Source organism: Alexandromys fortis, unplaced genomic scaffold (assembly GCF_014885135.2).
Source record: "Alexandromys fortis isolate MF-2015 unplaced genomic scaffold, M_Fortis_MF-2015_v1.1 scaffold_1, whole genome shotgun sequence".
In the NCBI taxonomy this organism is placed as follows: Eukaryota; Metazoa; Chordata; class Mammalia; order Rodentia; family Cricetidae; genus Alexandromys; species Alexandromys fortis.
The window spans coordinates 13,988,671-14,014,261 of record NW_026067927.1 but is presented as its reverse complement, the minus strand read 5'-3'; the positions used below and the strand labels follow the sequence as shown (position 1 = coordinate 14,014,261).

The following is a 25,591-nucleotide window of genomic DNA, read 5'->3' as shown; positions in this document are numbered from 1 at the left end:
GAGAGAGAGAGAGAGAGAGAGAGAGAGAGAGAGAGAGAGAGAGAGAGAGAGAGAGAGAGCGCTTTATTACTCTGGTATCACCTTACTTTGAGAGAAGATCGCGTTTTTGTCATACTCTGGGCCTAAGACGTTCCACCCAGGCAGCAGGCAGCAGGCAGCAGGATCATGTGACAGCAAGGGCTCCCTTGGCAGCAGGTCGGAAAGCAGAGAAAGCCAGAACTCAAGAAAATTGTCCTCTGATCTCCACACCTACATCTATGCATACCTTCATGCATGTATACATACATGTGCAAGCATACACACCCCATACCACACATAATAATAAATTGTTCCTGTGAGGCCTTCGTTCTGCGTTTTTAAATTTCGAACTTCACTAAACCAATGGATGAAATTCTAGATACATATGTCCTACAAAAAATAGTCTCCAAATGGAAACATAAAAAAGACCCAGAATAACCCAAATAATAATAAACAATAAAAACACTGCTGGACAACAGCATCCCTGATTTCAAGTTATACTACAGAGTTACAGTAATAAAAACAACACAGTACTAGAGTATAAATAGACACACTGATCAATAGACTATAATTGAGGACCCAGACATAAGCCTGCACTCATACAGCCCCCTGAATTTTGACAATACATTGGAGAAAAGACAATATCTTCGATAAATGCTGCATGAGACCTGATATCCAGTATAGTAACACACTTGGACTTATAGACTCGGGGAAGGACTATCTAAACAGAACTCTGATAGTACATATTTAAGACCAACAATTGTCAAATGGGACCTCATGAAACTAAGCCTTCTGTACAGCAAAGGACAACCATCATTTGAGTGGAGCGGTAGCCTACAGAATGGGAAAAAAATCTTTATTGGCTATACAGCTGAAAGAGGGCTGTTTTTTGGAACATAGAACAAACTCAAAAACAAAGAAAAGGAAAGAAGGAAGGAAGGAAGGAAGGAAGGAAGGAAGGAAGGAAGGAAGGCAGGCTAAACACACAAAAAAAAACTTAATTAAAAACTGGAACATGCTTCCACAAAACCTGGGTTCAATTCCCACCACGCACATGGAAGTTCACAACTGTCTGTAACTGCAGGATCCAACACCCCCAAACAGACATACATTCAGGCAAAACACCAATAAAATAAAAATAAATAAACAAACTGGAGTGTGGAATTAAAAAGAAACAAAAGGAATACAAATAGCCAAGAAATATATATTTTTTTAATGTTCAACATCCATAGCCATCGGGGATATGTAAATTAAAAGTACCTTGAGATTTCATCTTACCCCAGTCAGAATGGTGAAGATCAGTTTAAAACGGAGGAAGTGGAGGAAGAGAGGAGAAAACAAATAAAGGATTTTGGGAGTGCACACTGGAAAACTGGTGCGTCCACTATGAAAACCCAGTGTAGAGATTCCTCAGAACGTTAAAAATGGACACTGGAGCCATGACTCAGCAGTTGAAAGCACCGGCTGCTCTTCCTGAGGACTGAAGTTTGACCCAGCAGGACAGCTCACAGCTGTTTGTGTTCCAGGCCCAAGGGAGACAATGCCCTCTTCTGACTTCCAGGGGCACTGCACGCATTGGTACACAGATATGTAAGCAAAACACCCATGCACACAAAATAATAAGGACTTAATTAATTAATTTTTAAAAACTAGAAATAAAGGATGGAAAGATGGCTCGTGAGTTAAGAGCTCTGACTGTTCTTCCAGGGGACCCAGGTTCAATTCCCAGCGCCTACATGATAATTCTAGTTCCAGGGGATCCAACACCGTCTTCTAGCCTGGGCATCCTGCATGAAAGTGGTACACAGACATACATGCAGACAAAACAACCACACACATAAAATTAAGTTAAAATTTGAATATTAAAAATATTTTAAAGGTGGAGAGAGGCTTGGTCCTGCCTCAACTTGATATACCAGACTTTCTTGACTCTCCATGGGAGGTCTTACCCTTTCTGAGGAGTGGGTAAGGGGGTTGGGTGAGGGGTAAGGAGGGAGGGAAGTGGGAGGAGGGAGGGAAGTGGGAGGAGGGTAGGGAGTAGGAACTGTGGTTGATATGTAAAGTGAAAAAACTTTTAAATAAAAAAATTTTTTAAATATTTTTAAAACTAGGAGCAAACACCTTTAACCTTAGCACTCACTGGTCAGCAGAGGCAGGCAGGTATCTGTGAAGTTAAGTCACAGCAAGTTCCAGACCAGCCAAGGGTACACAGTGACACCCTGTCTTTTAAAATAGCTGGAAACAGATCTTCTGTAAGTATGATCCAGCTATACCACCCTTGGGCATATTCCCAAAGGATTCTACATCCTATTGCAGAGGCCCAGGGATGGTACCACCCTCTATGGGCTGGACCCTCCCACATCTATCACTAATTTAAACATGCCCTACAGGCTTGCCTACAGCCTGATCTTATGGAGGCTTTTTCCCAATTGAAGCTTCCTCCTCTCAGATGACTCTAGCTTGTGTTGAGTTGACGTAAAACCAGTTAGCACACCCGCCATTGCTGAGTTCCTTACTGAGTGGTGGTTCTCAATCTTCTTAATGCTGAGACCCTTTCATACGCTCCCTTGTGTTGTGGCGGCCTCCCAATCATAAAAGTATTTCGTTGCTACGTCATAACTGTAGTTTTGCTACTGTTAGGAATCGTAATGTAAATATCTGATTGCAGGATATCTGAAGGCAACCCACAGTGGGATGCTGACCCACAGGTTGAGAACCGCTGTTGTATAGACTAAGATCTGGAGGGAGGAAGAGTTCCCCGAGCCTTAAGGCTCCCTTTTAAAATAAGATTTTGACCAGGCCTGATGATATACACCTGCAATCCCAGTCCTCAAGAGGAGGACAAGAGAATTGGGAGTTTCGGGGCAAACTAGCCTCTTCTACAAAGAAAAATCTGAAACCGCACTGGCTTCATCACATGGATTTTTTTCCATAATTTTATTAATTTTTTTCATTTATTTTACTTACCAACCAGTTTCCCCCTCCCTCCTCTCTTCCCGTTTTCTCTCTCACCTCCCATCTACTCCCGCCCATCCCCTCTTCCTCTGTTCAGAAAGGGGCAGGCCTCCATGGGAGTCAACAAAGCAGGGCCTATCAAGTTGAGACAGGACCAAGCTCCTCCTGTCAAGGCAGGGCAAGGCATCCTAGCATGGGGAATGGGTTCCAAAAAGTCAGCTCATGCACCAGGGACGGTCCTGATCCCACTGCTTGGAGCCCCACAAACAGATCAAGCTACACACCTATCACCCACATGCGGTGGGCCTAGCTGTTGGCCCAGAGTCTGTGAGCTCCCACAAGCTCAGGTCACCTACCATGACGAGATCTTTTTAAGTTTTTCCGTTTTAATTTATTATCGTTATTATTATTATTCCTTTTTTTCTCTTAAATTTTGCTTTATTTGGGGGGTGTTCAGCGCCAAAGGGCAGTTGTGATGGGATGGGGAAATGAAAGGGATACAGATACATGATGTAAAAACACACATAGACAGAATTAATTTAAAAAAAAAAAAATGAAGTGCCTGCATTGCCCACCCTGACCACCAGGGAGCAGGCAAGGATAGCATTCTGCCCTGGCTCAGGCGCTAAGAGCTCTTCCCGCAGTCTGAGGCAGTGCTTGCTGCAAACGCTTCATGGGGGAGCTTCATGTCTGCTACTGCACAGGGAGCTTCACCAAAGGCGGGGTGCACAGAGCACTTTTTAGACCTTTGGTGGCCTCATTTTGTAAGAGCTTTGTTGTGGAGTGTCTACACACATTTGAATTCAACCATTTTAAAATTTGACTAATTGAAGAGTGTAACCACCCCCAAATACATACCCTGTTTCTTTCTCTTCAAAATATTCCCTCCTGCCCCGTGTGTTAATCATTTCCCTGAACTCTGACCCCTGGCAACCACCTCATCCTTTTCCTATGGTTGTAAGTTTGCCTTGTCTATCATAATACAAAAGGAACCGTTTGTGACTGGCTCTGCCTTCACCTCCTGCTTTTGAGATTTAAGAAGTAGCTCGTTCCTTTCATTAGAGTGGCTTCCCTATGTGTTCGCACCGCACCCTGCCCTCTCAGCAACTGATGGGATAAATACATCTGAGTGGATGGGGCAGGAATTATTAATGACTTTGTGTAGGCAAAATGCGATGCCCCGTTTCTTTCGGATGAACTGAGAGCAGGCCTCTGAGTCATGAAACAAGTGCGTGCTCATTCAACTTTTTAAAAAGTTGCCCAACTGCCTTTTCATTCCCAGCCAGCTGTTCCATGTCCTCAGCCTACCAAGGACTGCCGTTACAAGTGTGTCCAACACTATGTTTCATGGTTTTATGGTTTTAAATCTGATTATGACGAATGGGCATGCAGTAGTGTCTCACTGCAGATGCTCTCTGAATCCTTCTTCTCTATACCCCACTTCTGTTGGTGTGTGTGCGCCCGCACGCGCGCGCGCACGCGCGCGCGCGCACACACACACACACCCCGAAAATGCCCTGAGAGTTTTCTTTATTCCACTTGTTTGTCGTGCACCGCGCCCCCGTCTGCACTCTACGCGCTACAATACAGTTCGTGAGCTTCAGGCAAGGGGCTGAAGGTTGAGGAAACACACACAGAAACAGACAGACACACGGACCTTTTTTTTTTTTTTTTTACTGGTACAAAAACCCTTCTTTAATAGCACCATGGAGGCTTAAATACCCAGCAGTCAATGGCCAACAGGTGAAAATCCCATCCTCTGATCCTCCAGGCAAGGCACAGCTTTTAGCAACTCCAATTAGAAGGCTCTAGACAGGGAAGAGCAGCTGAAGGCCAGGACTCCAATTGGTCCCAACACTTGTTTACTCTGGTCTTGGTCATTGGTGATACAGGGCCTCTGAATGATGGTGCAGTATTTGACAGAGTTGTGGCTCAGGGTTAGGGACAAGTACCAGACCATTCAGTTAACAGAAACTAGCCAGACAGTGTGGTGGTGTACACCTTTAATCCCAGCACTTGGGAGGCAGAGGCAGGTGGATCTCTGTGAGTTTGAGGCCAGCCTGGTCTATGGAGTAAATTCCAAGACAGCCAAGGCTACACAGAGAAACTCTGTCTTGAAAAACCAAAAAGAAGAAAGGAAGAAAGCAAGAAATGAAGGAGAGAGAGACGGAGAGGAAAGAAGGAAGAGAAAGAAACTAGGAAACTAGTTCCATGACCCTGAGCTGGCAGAGCTGGAATCTCTCAATCCCCACAGCCCAATTGTTCATTAGGTCAGGAACTTCAGAGCAGAGAGTGAATTGGTCAGGCAGGGCTGAAACCTTGGTTTGAACCAGAGTATGTTAAAAGAGAGAGAGAGAGAGAGAGAGAGAGAGAGAGAGAGAGAGAGAGAGAGGAGAGAGAGAGAGGGGCCAGGCGGTGGTGGTGCACACCTTTAATCCCAGCACTTGGGAGGCAGAGGCAGGCAGATCTCTGTGAGTTCGAGACCAGCCTGGTCTACAAGAGCTAGTTCCAGGACAGGCTTCAAAACCACAGAGAAACCCTGTCTCAAAAAACAAAACAAAACAAACAAAAAAAAAAAATCCAGAAAGTTACCTAAGGATNAAAAAAAAAAAAAAAAAAAAAAAAAAAAAAAAAAAAAAAAAACAGAGAGAGAGAGATAGTAACTTGACTATGCTGAGCGGTAGAGTCAGGAGAAGCAGTGATCTCTGTGTGCTGGTCACTCAGGTCGGGGTAAGTGTTAAATGCCCCTGTAAAGCCCCTGCGAAGAGACCCGGACAGCACTGCACCCTCCACCTGCAAAGCTAGGATACAGAGACCATGGTCAGTTTTCAGGGGGCATTAAGGCCGTTTAGGATTGAGCCCGACATCATTTCCTCAGGGAATCAGGCTCCTGGGCACAGCCTGGGCTACTTATAATCCTCACAGACTTCTGAAACTAGGAAGTGAAATTTTAAAGATTTGCCAAGTAAGATAAGTGACCTTGAACTGGATTTTCAACTATGGGGTGAGGGGCCTTGGAAAGTTCTAGTTTCCAATGCATTTCAAATGAAAAAGAGCCATGACTAAGTAGGAATGAGCTGTGCGGAACCTCAGACCTGAACAGGAAAGAATGGGGAACCTTTTGCGAGGTCCTGGGCAGCCATGTGTCCTAAAAGCAAGGTAATATTTTCCTTAACAAGATAAAAGGCTCACTCAGAGTAAACATATGTGCATGCCTTTGTTCAAATAATTCCCTTCACCCCAACCAAAGGTCACTTCCATTTCTCCATCTGTGGACATCCTAGCGGTTCTCCAGCTCTGGACTTTCAGCTTCCGCTTTCCCCGTCCTGCCAGCTTCTCCAGTTACAACTCTCTGCTCCCTCATCTTCACCCCCAAGCCCTCTAGTGAACTCCTGACTGTAGGACAGCACGCGAGCGTGAGGAGTGCCTCACATCTTGGAGAAGCTTTTGAGGCAGGATCTGTCTGCTCCACACTCCTGCAGGATCCTCCTCCCTCGATCTCATCTGCGCTTGCAGATCAGGTGAAAGGAAACTTCTAGGAGAGACTAGAAGGAGAGAAAAGAGAGACAGTCGCCGATGATCTTAGTTTTGCTGTGAGGAGGAGAGAAAATGGGGCAAAGTGCAGTTTGCATAGCACAGTGTAGTTTTGTGCGTTTGTGGCGCTGGAGATTAACCGAGGCCTCCTGTGTGCTAGGCAGGTCTTCTACTCCTGAGCTATATCCCCAGATCTGAACAGGTTATCTAGATGAGGGTGCGTTTGCAGCTGCTGAGAGAGACACAGGAGATGCTGGAGTTACAGAAGAGATAGCACAAGGAAGACGGGAGGGAACCTGGGGCTGGCGTCCATGCATGGATTTCAGAGAGAGGCTAGGATGAGCCGAACGAGGACAGTGTAAGAAATTCTGTGGTCCCTTGTTTACTGACCTTGAACAAGGGTGCCTCTAAATTTTCTGCTTAAACAAACTTGGAGGAGCATGCCCGGTACAGCCCTTAGGATGTGAAAGATGGGTCTGAGGCCAACCTGGCCTAATTGTGAGATCTTGAATTAAAAAAAATACTACAGGGCATCAGTCTAGCTTAGAATGATTACTCTTTTCTGCATGCCTCGTCCTCCTTTTGGGAATAGAAATTTGCGTTGAGTTCTTACAGGAAGCTCCGAGTCTAGCTGACCTGGAATACAGCCGCTGTAATTCTAAGAGCCGCACCATGCCAGGCTAACGCTAGTATTTGAACACCAGAGGGCGCCATATCATCAGGCCCCTCCAGAAGACACTCCTTCTGCTCTGGGAGTGGCCAGAGCCCGGGACGCTTAACTTCGGAAGTGGTCACCAACCAATTAAGGCAGACCAAGTTAATTTTTACAGGGAAAGGGGTACTATAAAAAGCAAGTCCTCTCCTGCTTTCCAACTGCGTCTTCCACTGTCAGTCATAAGAAATATGGGGACAGTGGTACAAGCCCGGCCCAGTGTCCTAGTCTGGATGGCCTGTCTACTTCTGGCATGTCCTGGTAAGATACACTCCCTGAACCTGTGAGGTGGGGCTTCTGACTTGGTAGGACACCTGAGGAAGGAGGGGACAAGAGTGAGGCAGGGACCAGTAAGAGTGAGCAGCCCTCTCAGGGAAGGAGTCTAGTACGAAAGAATGCAGCCATTGTGTGTCCTTCTGTGTGATCTATGGGGGATTAGGGGGTGAGGTTGGTGATGGTGTTCATTTATTTTCTAGGAGCCGAACCCCAGGGCCTTAACATACTAAACAAGCTCTACCACTGTGCTCTTTCCCCAGTCTTATCTTTATGTCTTAAAGGGCACAAGACTGATTAATCAGTCGTGGTAAGACAAACAAAAGAGTCATAAAGGAAGCTTACTCAGAGTTCCCTGAAAATGGAGGCAAAAATCACCCCATTAGCCCATGCATGGAAGCCAACAGATGACAGAACAAGTGGGGGGAAATGGGGAGAGACCCAAGGGGGCAAGAACAAGCAATGCAGGCTAAACAGACTTAAGATCACCAGGCTCCAGATGTCAAGCATCTGGACACAGAAAGTAACGAGGCTGCCTGCCTGTTACGCTATATTTAGTGTGTGAGTAACTTGAGGTTCAAGTGGGCAGCAGGTCTGATTCAGCCTTGGGGCCCAAGGGAAGGAAGAGGAAGTCGGGGACAATCGTGGAGATGATAGATAGGAGCCATGTGTGCTAACACCCATTTGCAATCCTAGGACTGAGGAGGCAGAGGTAGGAGATCAGGGTTAGAAGCCAGTCTCCTCTACCAGCACAATCAAGGCCAGACTGAACTTTCTCAAAAACAAACAAATAATAACGGTGAAGGCAACCCCTGGCTGGAGAGCTCACCCCTGACACTGTGGAGAGGGCTCAGCACGGAGCCCCACAAAACAGACCCTGGAGAAACAAACCAACGCTGCTGCATTCTAAAAATTCATCTTTCACCCAGGCCCTCTCGGAAGCTGTAGACTCACCTAGTGACCCTTCTCTCCCAATCTCAGGATCCAAAGCCACTCAGCCTGAAGTGGATACCCCCCTGGGTCGCGTGAGAGGTCGGCAAGTAGGTGTGAAGGGCACAGAGCGGCTGGTGAACGTCTTCCTGGGCATTCCCTTTGCTCAGGCACCACTAGGCTCCCTGCGGTTCTCAGCCCCACTCCCGCCACAGCCCTGGGAAGGCGTGAGAGATGCCAGCACCAATCCCCCAATGTGAGTACCCTGCAGGAGGTGGGCCAGCGGGCAGGGTGGTGGCAGAGGCTGGACACCAGGCTGTGTGAACTGATAGCTGCCTCTGGGGTCCCCCTTGACTGCAGGTGCATGCAGGACATAGAGAGAACGAGTAACAGCAGATTCACCCTCAACCAAAAGTTTCAGATCTTCTCTATTTCCGAGGATTGCCTGATCCTCAATGTCTACAGCCCCGCTGAGACCACTGCAGGGGCCAGACTGCCGGTATACAGTCCAGAGGCCCCCCATCCAGCACTACCGTGCCAGCTGCCCCTCTATACCCCTATTTCCTAAACACCCCAGAAGTCCTCAGTACACCCTGGACCGCTAGGTGGGGGTTGGAGTCCGAGAAGCTGGAGTCTCTGATTCACAGCTGTTTCTACAGGTCATGGTATGGATCCATGGGGGCTCTCTGGTAGTTGGCTCCGCCACCTCTCATGATGGATCAGCCCTGGCTGCCTATGGGAATGTGGTAATAGTCACTGTCCAGTACCGTCTCGGCATCTTTGGCTTCCTCAGGTAAGATAGCCAGCCTGGAAGAGGACGTTACAGCCCTGAGGAAGGCCTTCTCATGAGAATCTAAGGGTAGAGGGTTTGGGGACATTGTTCACCCAGTAAAATGTGCTTGCCACGCAAACATGAGGACATGAATTGGGGTCCCCAACATCCATCTATAAACTGGGTATGGCTGCATATGTCTATAATCTCAGCACTAAGTACTCAAATAGAGACCCTGTTCCAAAAACTAAGAAACAAATCAGTTAAGCAAGATGTCTAATGTTGCTATCCTATCTGGCCTCCATGTGTGTATACTTGACAGGAATTCATGTTGGCATGCACGAGAGAGAGAGAGAGAGAGAGAGAGAGAGAGAGAGAGAGAGAGAGAGAGAGAGAAGAAAGAATATCCCAGGGCTCCTCAATGGGAAGGGGCCCAATGAAAGCCAGAATTGAACATTGAACTTGGGCAAAGGGTGGGGTAGAGTCCTAGCGGGGAATGGGGACAAAGAGCAACAAGCCCAATTAATTATCCATCTGAGATCCAGCTCTGATTGACTGTCTTGCTACATCTACCCACACCATATATTGGGAAAACAGGTGCCAATAATGACTCATATCCAAGCCAGGACTGGGGAACAGAGGAGAAGCCCAGTGCCCTGGTGACTGACTCGAAGCAGTTTTGCAGAGGGCAAGAAAAAATAAATCCATCTTGGGAGGCATCTTGTGCTAACCACTGCCTCGCCCTGCCCCTAGCACCGGAGACAAGCACATGCCTGGCAACCGAGGCCTCCTTGATGTGGTGGCCGCTCTACGCTGGGTGCAGGGAAACATAGCCTCCTTTGGGGGCGATCCCAACTGCGTCACTATCTTCGGTAATTCTGCTGGTGGCATGATCGTCTCATCCCTGGTGAGTTACCCACAGAGAAGTAGCAATTGTAGCCAGGTTAAAGAGAGCTTCTGTGGCCCCTGACCTCCTAGCTCTCCTGCCTGCTGATGTCATCTGTCCTCTCTGTTGTTCCCAGGTCCTGTCTCCAATGTCTGTGGGGTTATTTCACAGAGCCATATCCCAGAGTGGGATTATTACCAACAAGATATTGAAGGAGATAAACCCATGGCCTGAAGCTCAGGTCTGCCTTTCCTTTACTCTCTTATCTTAAGTCTGCATCAAAACCGGTCCTGTGCTAACCTTTGGGTCAGGCGAGGAGAGGAAGGAGTCACCAACAGGCTCAGAGACCATGACTAGGGCAGTCCAGGGGTAGGTAGTCAGACCCAGCTTTCTTGAGAAGGCCACCCTGAGCAGATTCTCTCTGGTACTTCCCTGGGGCCATTTTTAGGGATCTCCTCTTTCCCCAAGGATCCTTTGGGAGCCTCCCATTCCCGGCCATGCTGTTGCCTAAGAGATTTGTCCCCTTGTGAAAAGTAGCCAGAAAAAGCCACCAAGAACTTCCCTAATAGGAACTGGGCATGCAAAAGCTTCGGGCACAAGACAAAGTGATGGCTCACAGAAGCAGGAAGCCATCAGGTAGGGGCCAAGACAAGAAACTAATGCACTGAAGAGGTGGAGGTTCATGCAGGGACATGAAAGACCATGCCTGAGAGTTTGGGCAGGGTGCAAAGGGCTAGAAGCAGCCGGGAAACAAATCCGAGGCACGTGGAATAAAAGGTGGGATGGAGAGAGCGGTCCTGGAGGCCAAGAGCCGGTGAGATTGGGACAGTAGAGTCTAGGCAAGCTCTAGAGACATTGCTGGGGTAAGCAGCAAAAGGCTGGACCTATCGTCTCTTCAGCTGGTCCCAGGCCCTGGCTGTGATGGAGCAGTGAGCAATAACACTGGGTTTGAGGGATAATTCAGGAGCCTCAGCGGGACACGTGGCTTCTTATCTATCCAAGAGCAGCAGCCTACCCCTCTCTTCACCACAGACGGGAGAGATCTTCTTACCACAATTGCTGGCCTCCTCTGTCTCTCTGGACGCCTTCCCTCCAGCCTCCCTGCCCTGCTCCAGACTCAGTACCCCTTACATTCCCTGCCAGACAGGCCCATGCATGTCCTAACCGGCACTGCAAACTATTACTGAACTAGAAAAGGACACGTTTCTTAGATGAATGAAGGAGACACAGGAAGAGGGATCAGCCTCCCTAGGATGGTAGCAGGTCTCTTGGACTAGCCTTGTGACATCACAGCTCAGAACAGAGAGCAGTGTTCGGGAAGCAAAGGGTGTGTATCTGAGAGGCAACATTCTTCTGTCTGTCCTCAGACCTTAGCCAACTCCTTGGGCTGCAGCTCCGTATCCTCAGCTGAGCTGGTGCAGTGTCTGCTACAGAAGGAAGGAAAGGACCTTAACAATCAGGTATGTCACCTCTAGGGTGATGATGACAGACAATGACCCAGAGGGGTCCTGTCCAGTCCCTGTGGAATCCCTAGGCTGGGTCCTGACAGTGGGCCTCCTGCCTTGCTTTTCCTGCAGAAAAACGTGAAAGTTTCCTACATAAGCAATGACTCCTTCTTCCCACAAAGCCCAGAGAAGCTCCTAACAGAGAAGAAATTCCCCACTGTGCCCTACCTCCTGGGAGTCAACAATCATGAGATTGGCTGGCTCATGCTCAAGGTGAGTGTCCTCTGGCAAATGTGCCCGTCCAGGCCCTGCCCAGGCAGTCTTCTCCATGTGCTCTAAGCACTCCGGCCACTCCCATTGGGTAGGTGAGAAAGCCTAGGGCCAAGGCCACTTGGCTTTATTTCACCAAACCAATGCTCTGTGTGTTGAAGACCCAGCTTTTGCAAAGTAGTCTTCTGGGAAGGGCTAATCTACAGCACATTCTTGATATTTGCTGCTCTGAGCCACGGAGGAGCATGACTCTGTGCCCAGGAGACTGAGTGACTGAGACTTCCATGTTCCAAACAGCATTAAGCTATAGGACATGATGGTTCAGGTGCCTTCTAATCCAGTCTGGGTACACAGTGCCTACAAGAGCGGCTCCACCATGCTGTACTCCTGGGTACCCTACTTCATCCCACCATTGCCATTCGTCCACCCATCTTCACAGAAACTTTTCTCTCTCCAGTGATGCCGAAGACCAAACACAGGTCTTCCCACATGCCAGCCAAGTACTCTGCCCCCAGCCTACCCCTTAACCCATTAACCATTTTCAAATGGATGAAGTCTCTCACAAAGGAAGAGCCCATCGCGTTTCTTCACTTGGTGGTTTGAGTAGCTGCTAGTAGGGCCAGTCTAGCTCACAGCACAGTGCTCTGTTTAACTGACACCATGCTGCCTAAACAGAAGCAAGATTTGTCTTGCCATTCCCCCATTGAAAATCGATCCACCGCAGAAATCGGCTTCTCTGTGCCAGGGCTTGGAGGCACACAAACTCGGCCCCACAAGAGCCCTAGGAAGCAGGCCATTGATATTTCATTCACACATGAGAAAACTGAGGCATAAGAAGCTCAGGGAACATCGTGAATCTTTAAGTGGTAGACCTGGCATTTGAACTCAAAAAGTCAGATATCTAGGTGTTATTAAGAGCCCCTTCATCTAGGGGCTGGAGAGATGACTCAGTGGTTAAGAGCATTGCCTGCTCTTCCAAAGGTCCTGAGTTCAATTCCCGGCAACCACATGGTGGCTCACAACCATCTGTAATGAGGTCTGGTGCCCTCTTCTGGCCTGCAGACATACACACAGATAGAATATTGTATACATAATAAATAAATATTAAAAAAAAAGAGTACTTCATCTAAGACAGGCACCACGGATATGTCTGTAATCCACTCAGGTGGCCAAGGTAGGAATGGTTCAAGTCTGAGACCAGCCTGGGCTACATCATGAGTTCTTATCTCAAAAACAAAATTACCTGTGAGATAGAAAACCAACATTTGATTTTATTGCCTGGGGTCTTTGTTTCTTGTTTTGAGACAGAGTCTTATCCTGTAGTTCAGCTATCCTAAAACTCAGTATATAACCCAAGCTGACCTCAGACTTGAGGCCCAGTCCTCCTGTCTCGGCCTCTTAAGTGCTGGCATTAGACATGAGTCAAAATACCAGACAACGTGTGATGTTTTTAACTAGTGCCTGTGAGGTTTGGAGGTGAACCATGGGTGACCCTCACCCCATCCCCAGCACATCCATAGAAAAGGCAGGCCTGACACTCGATGCCTGCAATCCCAGGACTGGGGAAGTGAAGGCAGGAGGATCCTGCAGCTCACTGCTCAGCTGGTCTAGCCAAACTGACCAACTCCAAGTTCTGTAAGAGACTGTCTCTCAAAGTGTAAAGAGATTGTAAAAAAAAAAAAAACAGCCAACATCAACTTCTGACCTACATACACATACATCCATCCTCATACAAACATATGCATACATACACACATAAACATACATACATGCTCACATAAACATATGCACACACAAACACACACCTGCATGCATACACAAACACAAACATGTGCACACGAATACATATTCACACAGGTACAGAAGAAGAAGGAGGAGGAAGGAGGAAGAGAAAGAGGAGAAGGAGCAGAAAAGTTTTGAATAAACATTTTCCTCCCAGCTGGCGCTGCCATTAGCCTCTGACAGCGGAGTGCAATGCCACTATCCTAGGCCCCTGCATTCTTAGCCTTCAGAATTTTCTCGGTTATGTCGCAAGCTTGTGGCTTTGACTACCCATGACTCTACCGTGAGTTTGTAAACACTAGCCCAGGAATGCCTCCTGCTCAGGCCCGAGGGCGAAGCACAGAGATAGAGGTGCATTGATAGAACCTCAGTGTCTGTCCCCACAGGTCTGGAATTTCCTGGAGAAGTTGGAACACTTAAGCCGGGAGGAGCTGCTGGAGATTTCAAGGCCCTTTCTGACCAGTGTGGTAAGGCAGGAGGAAGGGGGAGGGGCTCCCAGGCACCTTGTACAGCACCCTCGGATCCACTGCCACCTGAAGCTACTTACCAACCACCAAAGCTTTTAGCCCAGTTGATGAGCCTCAGGCCCACTAAGAGTAAAGAGATCAGGAGCAGTAACTCTGGGCTGTCATCCCAGCGTTCAGGAAGTTGAGGTAGAGAAATTACCGAAAAATTAAGGCTACCCTATGGGTTGCATAATAAGTTCTAGGCTAGCCTGGTCTACAGAGTCTAAGTAAAAATAAAAATAAAAAAGCATTACTCTGAGATAGTATGGTTCTTGAAGAAAGATCAACGGCAGCAGCATTGTCCCCCATGGTGAACACCTCTTCATGAGCACAACCCCCACGCCCAGGACTGTGTCTGGCTCAGCATGCAGATTGGCATTTGTCCTCTGGTTGTCATGGCGGCTCTGTGAAGCAGAAATTGGCAGTGTCCCTGCTGCAGATTAGAAAAGTGACCCCTGAGCAGAAGTGTTAAAATCTCATTGTCAGGTTTGGAGCCAGATGGACCTGGGGGCAGACAGATCCCAGCCCTGATCACTTGTCCAGTTCTCCCAGTCCCTCTGAGCCCACAGCTCCACTTCAAATGGAGAGGAAACCTTCTCTCTCGCCTGAGCTCTCCTAGGGAGACTGGGTGCTGCATGTGAGGAGCTGACCAGATACCCAGCAGCCCCTAGGTGTGCTATCTTCTCTGGAAACCCCAGAGTCGTCTCCTTCATACAACTTCGTAGTTGCTTTCTGGACTTACGAGTCACCCCCATTTATTGCTTCTTCCCATTTAATTTCTACCTAGCATTGGCTTCCAGACCACACTCTGTTCTGCAGATGTACACTTCCAGATACCTTACCAGACACTGGCTTTCAGAGTAGTCCAGACACCTGCTCCATGTGGTACTGACAGTGGCCACAGGCATAACACTTAACTCTACACACACGCTTATCCTACGCAGACACAAACTATTAATAAAATACCTAGGGAGGCAGGGATAGATGGCTGTTCCCTGGAGCAGGAGCCCCAGGATGTGAAAGAACCATTAGTAGAGGATGTGAGAATCTGTGGGAGGTCCGCAGAAGCTGTGGGACCTAAACAGGCCTGAGCCTGACCTCTCTCTCTCACTCCAGGAGGTGCCCCCTGAGATTATGCCCATTGTCATAGATGAATACCTAGACAATGGCTCAGATGCACCAGCCATGCGGTATGCCTTCCAGGAACTGGTAGGTGATATCGCGTTTGTCATTCCTACCTTGATCTTCTCAAAACACCTCCAAGGTAAGCCAGCCCTTGCCGCCTGCCCTATCCTCCCTGTACCATCAGGTGATGATGGAGCTGCTGATAGGTACAGAATCCCCGGATGCCTTGCATCCCGCCTCTGCTGCTACCTCCCAGCCATTTTTCTTTGAGATGTAGCATCATAGAAGCAGGTGGCACCCCTGGAAAAGGACCTTGCAGATTAAACAGAGGTTCAGTGACTTACCAAAGGTCACCTAGAAGGGCCCATCACTAACTCTTTCTCGGGGAACCGCTCAGTTGGTGAGAAATTTGGTACTCTTAAGTGCTTCCTCTGAACCCGGCACAGTGCTATAAGAGTCCCAGATTCTTAAACTTGTGATTTCGGGCAAATTTCAGACGTCTTCTCTGGACTTCACTTTCATCATATGTAGAGGGGAGCACAGCGAAGGTTAATCTAAAGCAGTGGTCCTCAGCTTTCCTGATGTTGTAACTCTTTAACACCGTTATCATGTTATGATGACCCCCAACAATAAAACTGTTTCATTGCTACTTCATGATGTAATTTTGGGACTGTTATGAATTGCAGTGCAAATATCTGATATGCAAGGTATCTTATATGCGACCCCAAAGGGTTTGGAACCCCAGGTGGAGAACCACTGACCTAAGTAGGGTCAGGAGTTCAAGGTCATCTTTGGCCACTTAGCAAGTCAGAGGAGGGCTCAGCAATGCTTGCTGTTATCTCTGATCTGCACCATTATGATGACGATGATTGATGTCATTGCAAGGTTGTGCGGCCAGGCACCCTGATTTAACTGTGGGCACCTAACATGAACCCTGCCTTCTCCGTAGATGCTGGGTCCCCTGTCTTCTTGTACGAGTTCAAGCATACCCCCAGTTCCTTTGCGAAGTTCAAGCCTTCCTGGGTAAAGGCTGACCACGGGTCTGAGAGTCCCTTTGTCCTTGGAGGTCCTTTCCTCACAGATGAGAGCAACTTCCTGGGTAAGGACAGACAGACATTCCATCCCTAGGCTACAGTGCTCCAAGGTGGTCTTTTGGGAACAGAGGTTTCAGTTTGTACCAGGAACCTTTAGGCATAGTCCGAGCCTCGCCTGACCCTGATCTGTCCCTCCTACCAGCCTTCCCAGAGGCCACAGAGGAAGAGAAACAGCTGAGCCTCACCATGATGGCCCAATGGACCCAGTTTGCACACACAGGGTGAGTAGGTGGAAGCACATGCCAGACTTTGGGCCTCCTATCTGCCCCTACTCAGGGCACAGAATCAACCCTTGCTTCTCAATCTCCTCACCCAGGAACCCCAATGGCAAGGGGTTGCCCTCTTGGCCCCAGTTAAACCAGTTAGAACAATACTTGGAGATTGGCCTACAGCCGCGGATTGGGGCGAAGCTAAAGAAGAACCGGCTACAGTTCTGGACAGAGACACTGCCCAGAAAAATCCAAGAGTGGCGCCAACAACAGAAGAGCAGGAGAGCGCCAGAGGAACTCTGAGGTGGGGCCTGCCTGGACCTTCCTCACCTGGGCCAACCCAAAGAGCGGTGGAGTCCCAGGAGGACAGCCTCTTTCTGTTTCTACCCGGACACTTTAACCTGGACCAGGCTGATGCAAACACACAATCCTTAAGGCATGAGCCTCTGCAGGACAGGCATGGCGCACTAGTGAAATGTCACCACACTGGTTTCTACCTCAGGACCCTTGCCCAAGCTCCTGCTTTTTCCTGAGGTGTCTTGAATCCTTGCTCCACGGCAAGGTCCAGCACATCAGTCAAGCTCTTCAGAGGATCTGTTCTCCTGGGAAAGCTCCTCTACCTCCTCTAGGCCATGTGTGCCTGTTAGAACCCAGCCTACCACAAGCTCACAACAGCCAAGGCTGTGTCCTTGTCCCTCCCAGAGGAGGTCTCTGAAAAGAGAAGTTGATAACCTCACTCTGTCACCACAGCAAGATTGGCAGAACCTGGAGGCAGGGAATGTTTCATAAATGAATGACAGACAGAATCTATGAACATGGGTTCTAGATTTGAACCCGGACCCTTCTTCAGGCACCAAAATCAATGTCCCATCCTCAATAAATGTCCACCCTGGCCAAGAAGGTGACCTCTGAAGGTGGAGGTCTTGGGGCACAGGGGGCCCTAGCTTCGAACTGAAAGACCACCGGTGTGGGGAGACTCTCACTCAAGTCTCGGGATAACACGACCCCCCAAGAACTCACGAGAGACCGTCCTTGCTGCAATCACACTAGGTTTATTGACAGGAACCAGCACTGTGGCCGAGACTCATATCCCATGCAGACCCTGAGTAGCTGGGAGAGGAGGTAGTTAAGGGAAGAAACCACAACCCAAAAGGGGGTAGGGAGAGCGTCATTGGAAAATTCCGAAAATACCAGTGATAATCACAAGGGGGTAACTTCCAGTTTCTCAAGATTATAATCTAACTTGATGGTCAACTAATTCCTGTAACACAAGTCACTGAACCGGCTAACCTAGGTTTTTGGCTCTTCTCTTCCTGCTAGATTTTTGGCTCTATTTTTTCTGCTAGAGGGGTCTGGATTTATCCCGGTCTTTCAGAACAAACCTAGCACCTAGAGGTCTCTAACCAGGACCTAATCCCCTCCTTTCTGCTGGCTGGTCTTTGCCTCCGCCCAAGGCAGAACAGAATCCAGCAAGATCACTCTCACCAGATACTATCTTTCCCTTTAGGGCCTGGCCTCTAAGCTTACACCCAAAGGACAGGTACTCTACCCTCACCTCCCAGCAGCAGAGGACAATCAGTCCGCCTGCACCTCAGGGGAGCTCCAGGACACAGCGGTGAAGGCCAAGACAAAGGTCTGGCCTGGTACAGCAGGCTTGTTTTCAGAGTAGGATATTCATATCCTTTTTAAGAATCAGTGTATTGTCCCCTTAAAACATCTGGATTCTGAGACTGGGGAGGAGGATAGCACAGAAATAGAGAAATAGAGCCCAGCACACACTCCAAACAAATCTGGATTTTGATCGACTTCCAAGTATCTTGCCTTGATCCATAGTCTCTCAGTCAGACTATATCGTGGCTGCTGATGGGTCCATGGAAAGCATTTGTACCTGAGGCAGTTATGCTATGGGGAGTCACTTGGAGCAAGGAGAGATGCAGAGCAGATGGGCTCTGAGCCTTCCTTGTCACTCTCCCTATTCCAAAGTTCCCCATGATTTTCTGGTCCTCTTAGGATGAGTTCGAGGTCTTCCCAATGCATTAAGGGTTTGCTGCTCTCAACTCCTCCCACCAAAGAAGTTTGTCCCCATAAGCTGATAGGGAGCTATGAAGAGGGACCCAGTGTGTGTTTCTGGTGACACACGAGCTGTGACAAATAGGCCAGGCCTGACTTGGGGACAGAGGGCATCTAAGCCAAGACCTGAAAGATAAGCGGAGGTTACTCAAATGGGCAAGCCAAAGTATAAACAGTGAGAAGCAAGGGGCAAAAGAAGTCCTTGACTAAGAGGACTCAATAGGAGAAAGGCCTTAGAGCAGTGGTTCTCGACCTTCCTAACCCCGCGACCCTCTAATACAGTTCCACACGTTACGGCAACCCCCAACCGTAACGTTATTTTTTGTTGCTACTTCACAACTATAATCTGCTACAGTTGTGAAGCATGATGTAAATATTTGATATGCAGGATATCTGACTTTTGACCCTTGTAAAAGGGTCATTCAACTCCCAAAGAGGTCATGATCCCCAGGTTGAGAACAACTGGCCTCGAGGAAGACGCTGAGGCAATACTGCTCTATTTGGACAGAGTGAGGTTAGATTATCAGGGACCTTGACTATGATCCGGTCTTGGACTTAAGAGCAAGAGGACCCAGAAAGACTCTCCTCACTGTGCAGAAGAGGGGGCAGGACAGTAGAGTCGGGAAGGGAAAGGAAGGAGGAGCCATTGCATTTTCCAAGATGGAAACCACTGGTAGGCTCTTTTGTTTTGCTGAGACAAGATCTCACTTTGTAGCCCAGGTTGACCTGAAACTCACTGTGTAGCCCCCAGCAGGCCCCAAACTCATAGCTCCTGCCTCAGCTTCTCATGAGCAGGGATCACAGGTGTGCGCCACCCCAGCAGGTTCTTGGTGGGCTCTTGATTGACAGCTGTCAGACATGATGACTAAGGGGATGCAGAGGCGAGGGGAAAAGACTCCGTGGGATCAGTGTTTGCTGCTCCGGGAGCAGAGGGTCTGGTGTGTGATGGCTCCGCCCCCTGGCCTAAGGCTATTCCACACCCACTCTGATGCTGCCAACTCCAGAGGTTGGGAAAAGAATGCACTGGTGAGGCCTCAGCCCCTGCCTGGTGAGAGCCTCTCTCTACTCTGGGAGGAATAGCACGGCTGGAAGGTTCCCTGGGATTCTATGCCTCTTGTCTTCCCATTTTCTTTTCCTGGGTCACTACCCCTGAGATTCACTGAACATCCCTCCCGTGTTGGCCAGAGTGTCCTAGCAAACAGACATTCTTGTTCCAAGGATGCAGCAGTCATGTAAAACTGAGGCTCCAATAGAAGGCACAGCTTCAGACAAGGAGACTGTTGGGTTATGGAGCCTCCCATGGAGAGGTGGCCGAAAGGGTTATGTGCTGGTGTGTTGTGGACACCAGGGGGCGCTGCAGGACAGGGCTAACACGTGCTAGAACTACGTAGGTATAGCTCCCTACAAACCAAGTCCAAGTTTCGCGCCACACAATCTGAGTCTGATTCATGCACTGACTGCTAGGCTTTTAGTGTGAATCTACGGTTTACTGGATATTTCATTTTGTCTTGTTTTGGGGTTGTTTGTTTGGTTTTGGTTTTTGGTTTGTTTGGTTGTTTGGTTTGGTTTGGGTTTGGGTATTTTGTTTGTTATGTTTTGTTTTGAGACAGGGTTACTCTGTGTGGCCCTGACTATACTAGAACTGTCTCTATAGACCAGGCTAACCTCGAAATCAGAGCTCCACCTGCCTCTGCTTCCTGAGTGCCAGAATTAAAGTCTTGCACACCACCCCTGGCTGGCTGGTTTTTGTTTGAGGTTGTTGCGGTGCAGGTAAACAAGTCCCCTGCTTGGTGCTTAGGCAAGTTAGGCAATTGAGTAGTCTTTGCTGCTCAGTTGTCCCATTTGTAAGAAAGACGTAATGACAGTGGTTCCTCTCATGTCTGCCATGAGCATCTGAAGGATATTGACCAGAAAGTGCCTAGACCGTGGCTGGCACCCAGCAAAAGCTCAACAAATGTCCCCTGGCCTACGTATGGACACACACTCCAGACACCTCTAATCACCACCTAAAGATTGGTGAACTGCAACTGGTGGAGGTGTCACAATTTTAGCGTGAGTAGCATAGGCATCTCCTACCTAAAAATAACTTGGAACTTACAGAAGCCCAGAACATCCGTGGGATGAATGTCTCTAAGTGGCTAATGATTTTTCTGTGGGAGCCACGGTCCTTCTGGGGGACGCTTGGGGTCACTGTGGTCCAAGCTCCCTCCCTAATCTGTCTGTAGTCCCCACCCCCTGCTCACCCACCTTGGGGTCCTAACCTGCTACTTTAGCACCTTTACACTAGTTCCTGGTGTTAGGAATTTTTCCTAACGCGAACTCTCCGCCTACGCAAAATCCCAATCAAGCCAAATCAAAACAAGCCAAATTAAGAAATATCCAGGCTTAATGGGATTCCTGCGCTCTCGGGTAGCCCCGAGGGGGAACCGGGAGGCCATGTAGGCGACCACTCTGAGGAAGGAAAAGAGACCACGTGGTCTTTTTATTTTTTATTTTTATTTTTATTTTTTTTTTTTTTTTGAGCCTTCACTTAAAGACTCTGTGGGCATGGTCCTGACCACGCTGCTGGGATTTGGAGTCCAGACCATACACCTCTCAGCCCTGGGGGCTGGGATAGATGTGAGGGGTTGGGGTCTACGCTCCCAACTTAACACCTGGCCCGACTTATCTAGTTCTTAAAACCATTGCAAGGACAAAAAGAAGCTCTGCGAGGGACGTTAATCCTACTTCTTGGGAACAACACCAATCTCTCCCATTTTACCCTGGCTCGTCCCCTCCTACCAGTCCTGTCCCTTAGGCCTTGGGTTACCCTGGCCCTTTGGATCCTCTACTAGAGTAGTACTATCCCCTCAGAAGGACCTGAACTGACCTCCCTTGATCTGATGACATTGCCCAGAGCCCCAGGGCACAAAGTAGTTAACATGGTATTTCAGAACCCAAGCTCTCTAACACCTGTCTCGTCCCTCAGGCCTCTGATTTGCCCGCCCTCTGTACAGAGGTATCAAAACTGAGAATCCGAGAGGAGCAGTGCCTTTCTTACAGCCACACAGAAAGAGGACAGAGCCGCGATTTTTCTTCAGAGACTTGCTGGCCTCGGACTCCACCATGTACCCTCCTAAAGCAGGCTCTACCGGCACTGGAGTTGGTGTTCGGGGAGTCTAGCTTAGGTGGGAAGCTGTGACTGTAAGAAGCAGCAAGCCAGCAAGGGAGTCCCAGAGAGAGATTTTTTTTTTTTTTTTGAGACAGTGTTTCTCGGTAGTCATTGGTGCCTGTCCTGGAACTAGCTCTTGTAGGCCAGGCTGGCCTCGAACTCACAGAGATCTGCCTGCCTCTGCCTCCCCAAGTGCTGGGATTAAAGGCATGTGCCACCACTGCCTGGCTTTTTTTTTTTTTTTTGCAGGTGAAGTGGCTTTATGGACGACAGAGAAATCACAGGGCCAGCACCGTTGTCACTCAGGCACCTGTGTGCTCCCTGTCCTCCAGGCCTGCGCTGTGACCCAGCACAGAGTGTTACGTGCAAAGTTCTTCCCATGGCCTCAGTGGTGTAGGAGGTCCTTCTGATTATGTGCTGCTTTCATTGGCTAATAAATAAAGAAACTGCCTTGGCCTTTTGATAGGGCAGAACTTAGTTAGGCGGGGAAAACAGAACTGAATTCTGGGAGGAAGAAAGCAGAGTCAGGGAGACACCATGGATCCTCTGCCTGAGATAGACGCTGTTTAGAATCTTTCCCGGTAAGCCACTGCCACGTAGCAACATACAGATTAATAGAAATGGGTTAAATCAAGATGTGAGAGTTAGCCAATAAGAGGCTAGAACTAATGGGCCAGGCAGTGTTTTAATTAATACGATTTCTGTGTGGTTATTTCTGGGCTAAGCTAGCTGGGGGCCCCAGGAAGAACAAGCAACCCTCTCTCCTACAACACCTCAGCATCACCAATCAGATGTAGAGGGACCTGCAGAGTGAAGAACCAAGGAGAATTAGATATCCTTCATCCTGACCCCCAGGTCCTATTCTACTCCCAAACCACATGAGACCCAGGGGAGAGAAGAGAGAGGTATATCAAGATTCCTCTTGGATGTGCTACCAGCAGCCAGTGGCCTTCGGGCCTCTGACTTCTCCTGGGAGATCAGGCAACCCCTAGAGTGGGCTCAAAGCAGCAGGGATTATGTGATGGGTGTCCAGAATCCTAGCACCCTTGGTCTTGACCACAGGAGTTAGTGCCCAGCCTTCTTCAGGACCACCCTCCATGGAAGAAGCATCAAGGAGCAGCCCCTGCCCCCAAGGATGAGAAATCTGACTCATGACGTGCCAAGGTACTTCCCAGTCAGGGGTCTCCATGTTCCTCTGTGGCCCTCAGACCATAGCATGACCGGGCTGCTGGTCTTTTCCAGCCTCATAGTCTCTCTCCCTGCCTCAGTCCTTAGGCTGTGGCCTGACCCCTTCATAGCTTGCCAGACACACACACGTGCTTGGGTTAAGCATGAGATTGACACGCAGAGGTGCCAGGATTGTGGGAAGAAGACAGTACTAGCAGGAACAGCAGGTGGTCCTTGAAAGTGTCTAGGAAGCCAGGTGTCTGGGAAGGCAGCTCAGTTGGTAGATTCCTTCCCTAGTATGCTCGAAGCCCTGGGTTCACACTCCAGCACTGCATAAAACCTGACATGCTAGCTGGGCGGTGGTGATACACACCTTTAATCCCAGCATGTGGGAGGCAGAGACAGGTGGATCTCTGTGAGCTGGAGGCCAGCCTGGTCTGTTGTCGGGGTTTTTCTATCCTGCCCAGTTCTCTCAATTGTTAAGTCCCAAAGAAATCGACACAGAAATCTACATTAGTTATAAACTGATTGGCCCATTAGCTCAGGCTTCCTATTAACTCTTATAATGTATATTAGCCCATATTTCTTATCTGTGTTAGCCACATAACTCAGTACCTTTTTCAGTGAGGCAGTCACATTTTGCTTCTTCTGTGGCTGAGCCAGGACTCCAGAGGAATGGGCTTCCTTCTTCCCAGCATTCTCATTGACCCACCTCCACTTCCTGTCTGGTTGTCCCGCCTATACTTCCTGCCTGGCTACTGGCCAATCAGCATTTATTTAAAATATAATTGATAGAATACAGACCATTGTCCCACACCACTGGTCTATGGAATGAGTTCCAGGACAGAAAAAAAAAAAAAAAAACCTGGCATGTTTATGATTCTAGCACTCGAGAAGTAGAAATAAGAGAATCAGAGGTTCAAGCTCATATTCTACTACATATTGAACTCAAGACCAGCACAGACTGCATGAGATCCGATTTCAAAGGAAGGGAGAGAGGGAGGAAGGGTAAAGGAAGAAAAAGAGAAGGGAGGGCTGAAGACATGGCTCAGTGGTTAAGAGCACTGTCTGCTCTTCCAGAGGTCCTGAGTTCAATTCCCAGCAACCACATGGTGGCTCACAACCATCTGTACTGAGATCTGGTGCCCTCCTCTGGCGTGTGGGCATACATCAAGACAGAATGTTGTATACATAATAAATAAATCTTTAAAAAAAAAGAAAGAAAAAGAGAAGGGAAGGGAAGGGAAGGGAAGAGAAGAGAAGAGAAGAGAAGAGAAGAGAAGAGAAGAAAAGAGAAGGGAAGAGAAGGGAAGGGAGGAGGCAGATCAAGACAAAGCATACAAAACTCTAAGCCAGTATGGTGGCACATGCCCATTATCCCAGCACTCTAGAAGTGGAGAAAGGAGGATGACAAGCTAGAGGCTAGCCCAGGCTACATAGCAAGATCTTGTCTAAAAATAAGTTAAGGAACAAGAGACTCAGGAAGAGCTGCTATTTGCCCTGAGACAATGATGCACCAGAGTCCGCTGCTGCCGGGCTACCTGCTCAACATCCCCTGGGCTCCATGTACACTGGATGAAGCCATATGTTTCCCAGGCATGTCATCGATATTCCTGGCCTGTCACAGCTGTCTTCCAAATGGGCCAGGTAAAAGGTTATTACTTCCCTGAGGAAAGGCAGCAAGAGTGGAGCCAGCTGTTGGCAGGTCGGGTCCTAGAGGCCCACACAAAACTGGCCAGGAACCTGCACAGCTGGGTGAGGGGGTTGATGTGTGGCTGGTCTACCAGGGACCTAGCAGGTGATCTCATTTCCTTACCTGCCTTCTTTCACCACTTCCTTCCGTCTATCCCAAGCTTGGTCTGAGTGACATACTTCTGGGTGCTTGGTGCATATTGGCAAGCTAATTTTATCAAGAGGCTTGCCGGCAGCAGCAGAAATTTCAGCAACCTGAATTCCGGAATCCTATTGATGTGAGTACTGCCCACTAGGGGCTAACAGAATGAGTCGACGGTCAGCAGAGAACAGGCCCAAACCTTGGTGTTTGTTTTGTTTTGTTTTGGTCTTCTCTCACTATGTTGGGGGTTGAACTTTAGGGTCCACATTTGCTAGTGAAGCATTTTACCCTAAAACCATACCCCCCAGCTTTTTTTTTTTTTTTCAGTTTTTATTTGAAGAGGGGATCTTGCTACATTGCCCAACCGGCCTTGAACCTGCAATTCTTCTGCTTCCACTGGCCTCAGTTTGCAATGAGAGAGGAGCAGCACCATGACCTAGGCTCTCAATCTTCCTGCACTTAAACAAAACCTTTCAGTTACATTCTAAAATGTATCGGGGGGGGGGGGCAGTAACGCATATGTGACAAGACATGCTTCTGGAGGTCAAAGGGCAGCCTTCGCCAGTTGCTCTCCCTTTTCACTATGTGGATTCCAGGGGTCAAATGCAAGTCATCAAACTTGGCAACAGTCACCTTGAGCCTTCTCGCTCTCCCCTTGCCCTTTTTTATTTTGAGACTGAGTCTCACTAAATGGCCCAGGCTGGCCATGAGCTTGTAATTATCCTGCCTTAATCTCTTAAATAGCTCAAAGTACGGGCCTGAGTCACCAGCCTGGAATATTTTGGTGTGAACTTTTCATGGCTGAATTGGTCCTATGCAATATACTGTTTCAAAGTCTACCTGCTGAAGTTATTGAGC

At 48.6% G+C, this 25,591-nt stretch overlaps 1 protein-coding gene across 2 annotated transcripts; it reads left to right on the top strand.

Annotated features, from left to right (window-relative positions):
• The first annotated feature begins 7,337 nt into the window (after window positions 1-7,337).
• On the top strand, window positions 7,338-20,311 carry Ces3 (carboxylesterase 3). 2 transcript variants are annotated; one of them, XM_050143633.1, is made up of 13 exons: window positions 7,338-7,480; window positions 8,474-8,678; window positions 8,783-8,921; window positions 9,082-9,215; window positions 9,948-10,101; window positions 10,217-10,321; window positions 11,448-11,540; window positions 11,658-11,798; window positions 13,964-14,044; window positions 15,200-15,347; window positions 16,158-16,307; window positions 16,445-16,523; window positions 16,619-20,311. In XM_050143633.1, exons 1-13 carry the CDS (start codon window positions 7,411-7,413, stop codon window positions 16,812-16,814), a joined length of 1,695 nt encoding a protein of 564 aa, XP_049999590.1. In that variant the 5' UTR covers window positions 7,338-7,410; the 3' UTR covers window positions 16,815-20,311. The 2 variants fall into 2 exon arrangements, with proteins under 2 accessions (XP_049999590.1, XP_049999591.1); XM_050143634.1 differs by lacking the exons at window positions 7,338-7,480; window positions 8,783-8,921 and having other exon boundaries at window positions 8,560-8,678.
• Window positions 20,312-25,591: the final 5,280 nt, after the last annotated feature.

Excerpts from the sequence above, each read along its gene's own strand:
- Ces3 (XM_050143633.1), top strand. The coding sequence starts at position 7,411 with ATGGGGACAGTGGTACAAGCCCGGCCCAGTGTCCTAGTCTGGATGGCC. Across the intron at positions 8,679-8,782 it reads GCCAGCACCAATCCCCCAAT|GTGCATGCAGGACATAGAGA; the intron begins GTGAGTACCCTG and ends CCTTGACTGCAG. Across the intron at positions 10,322-11,447 it reads ACCCATGGCCTGAAGCTCAG|ACCTTAGCCAACTCCTTGGG; the intron begins GTCTGCCTTTCC and ends GTCTGTCCTCAG.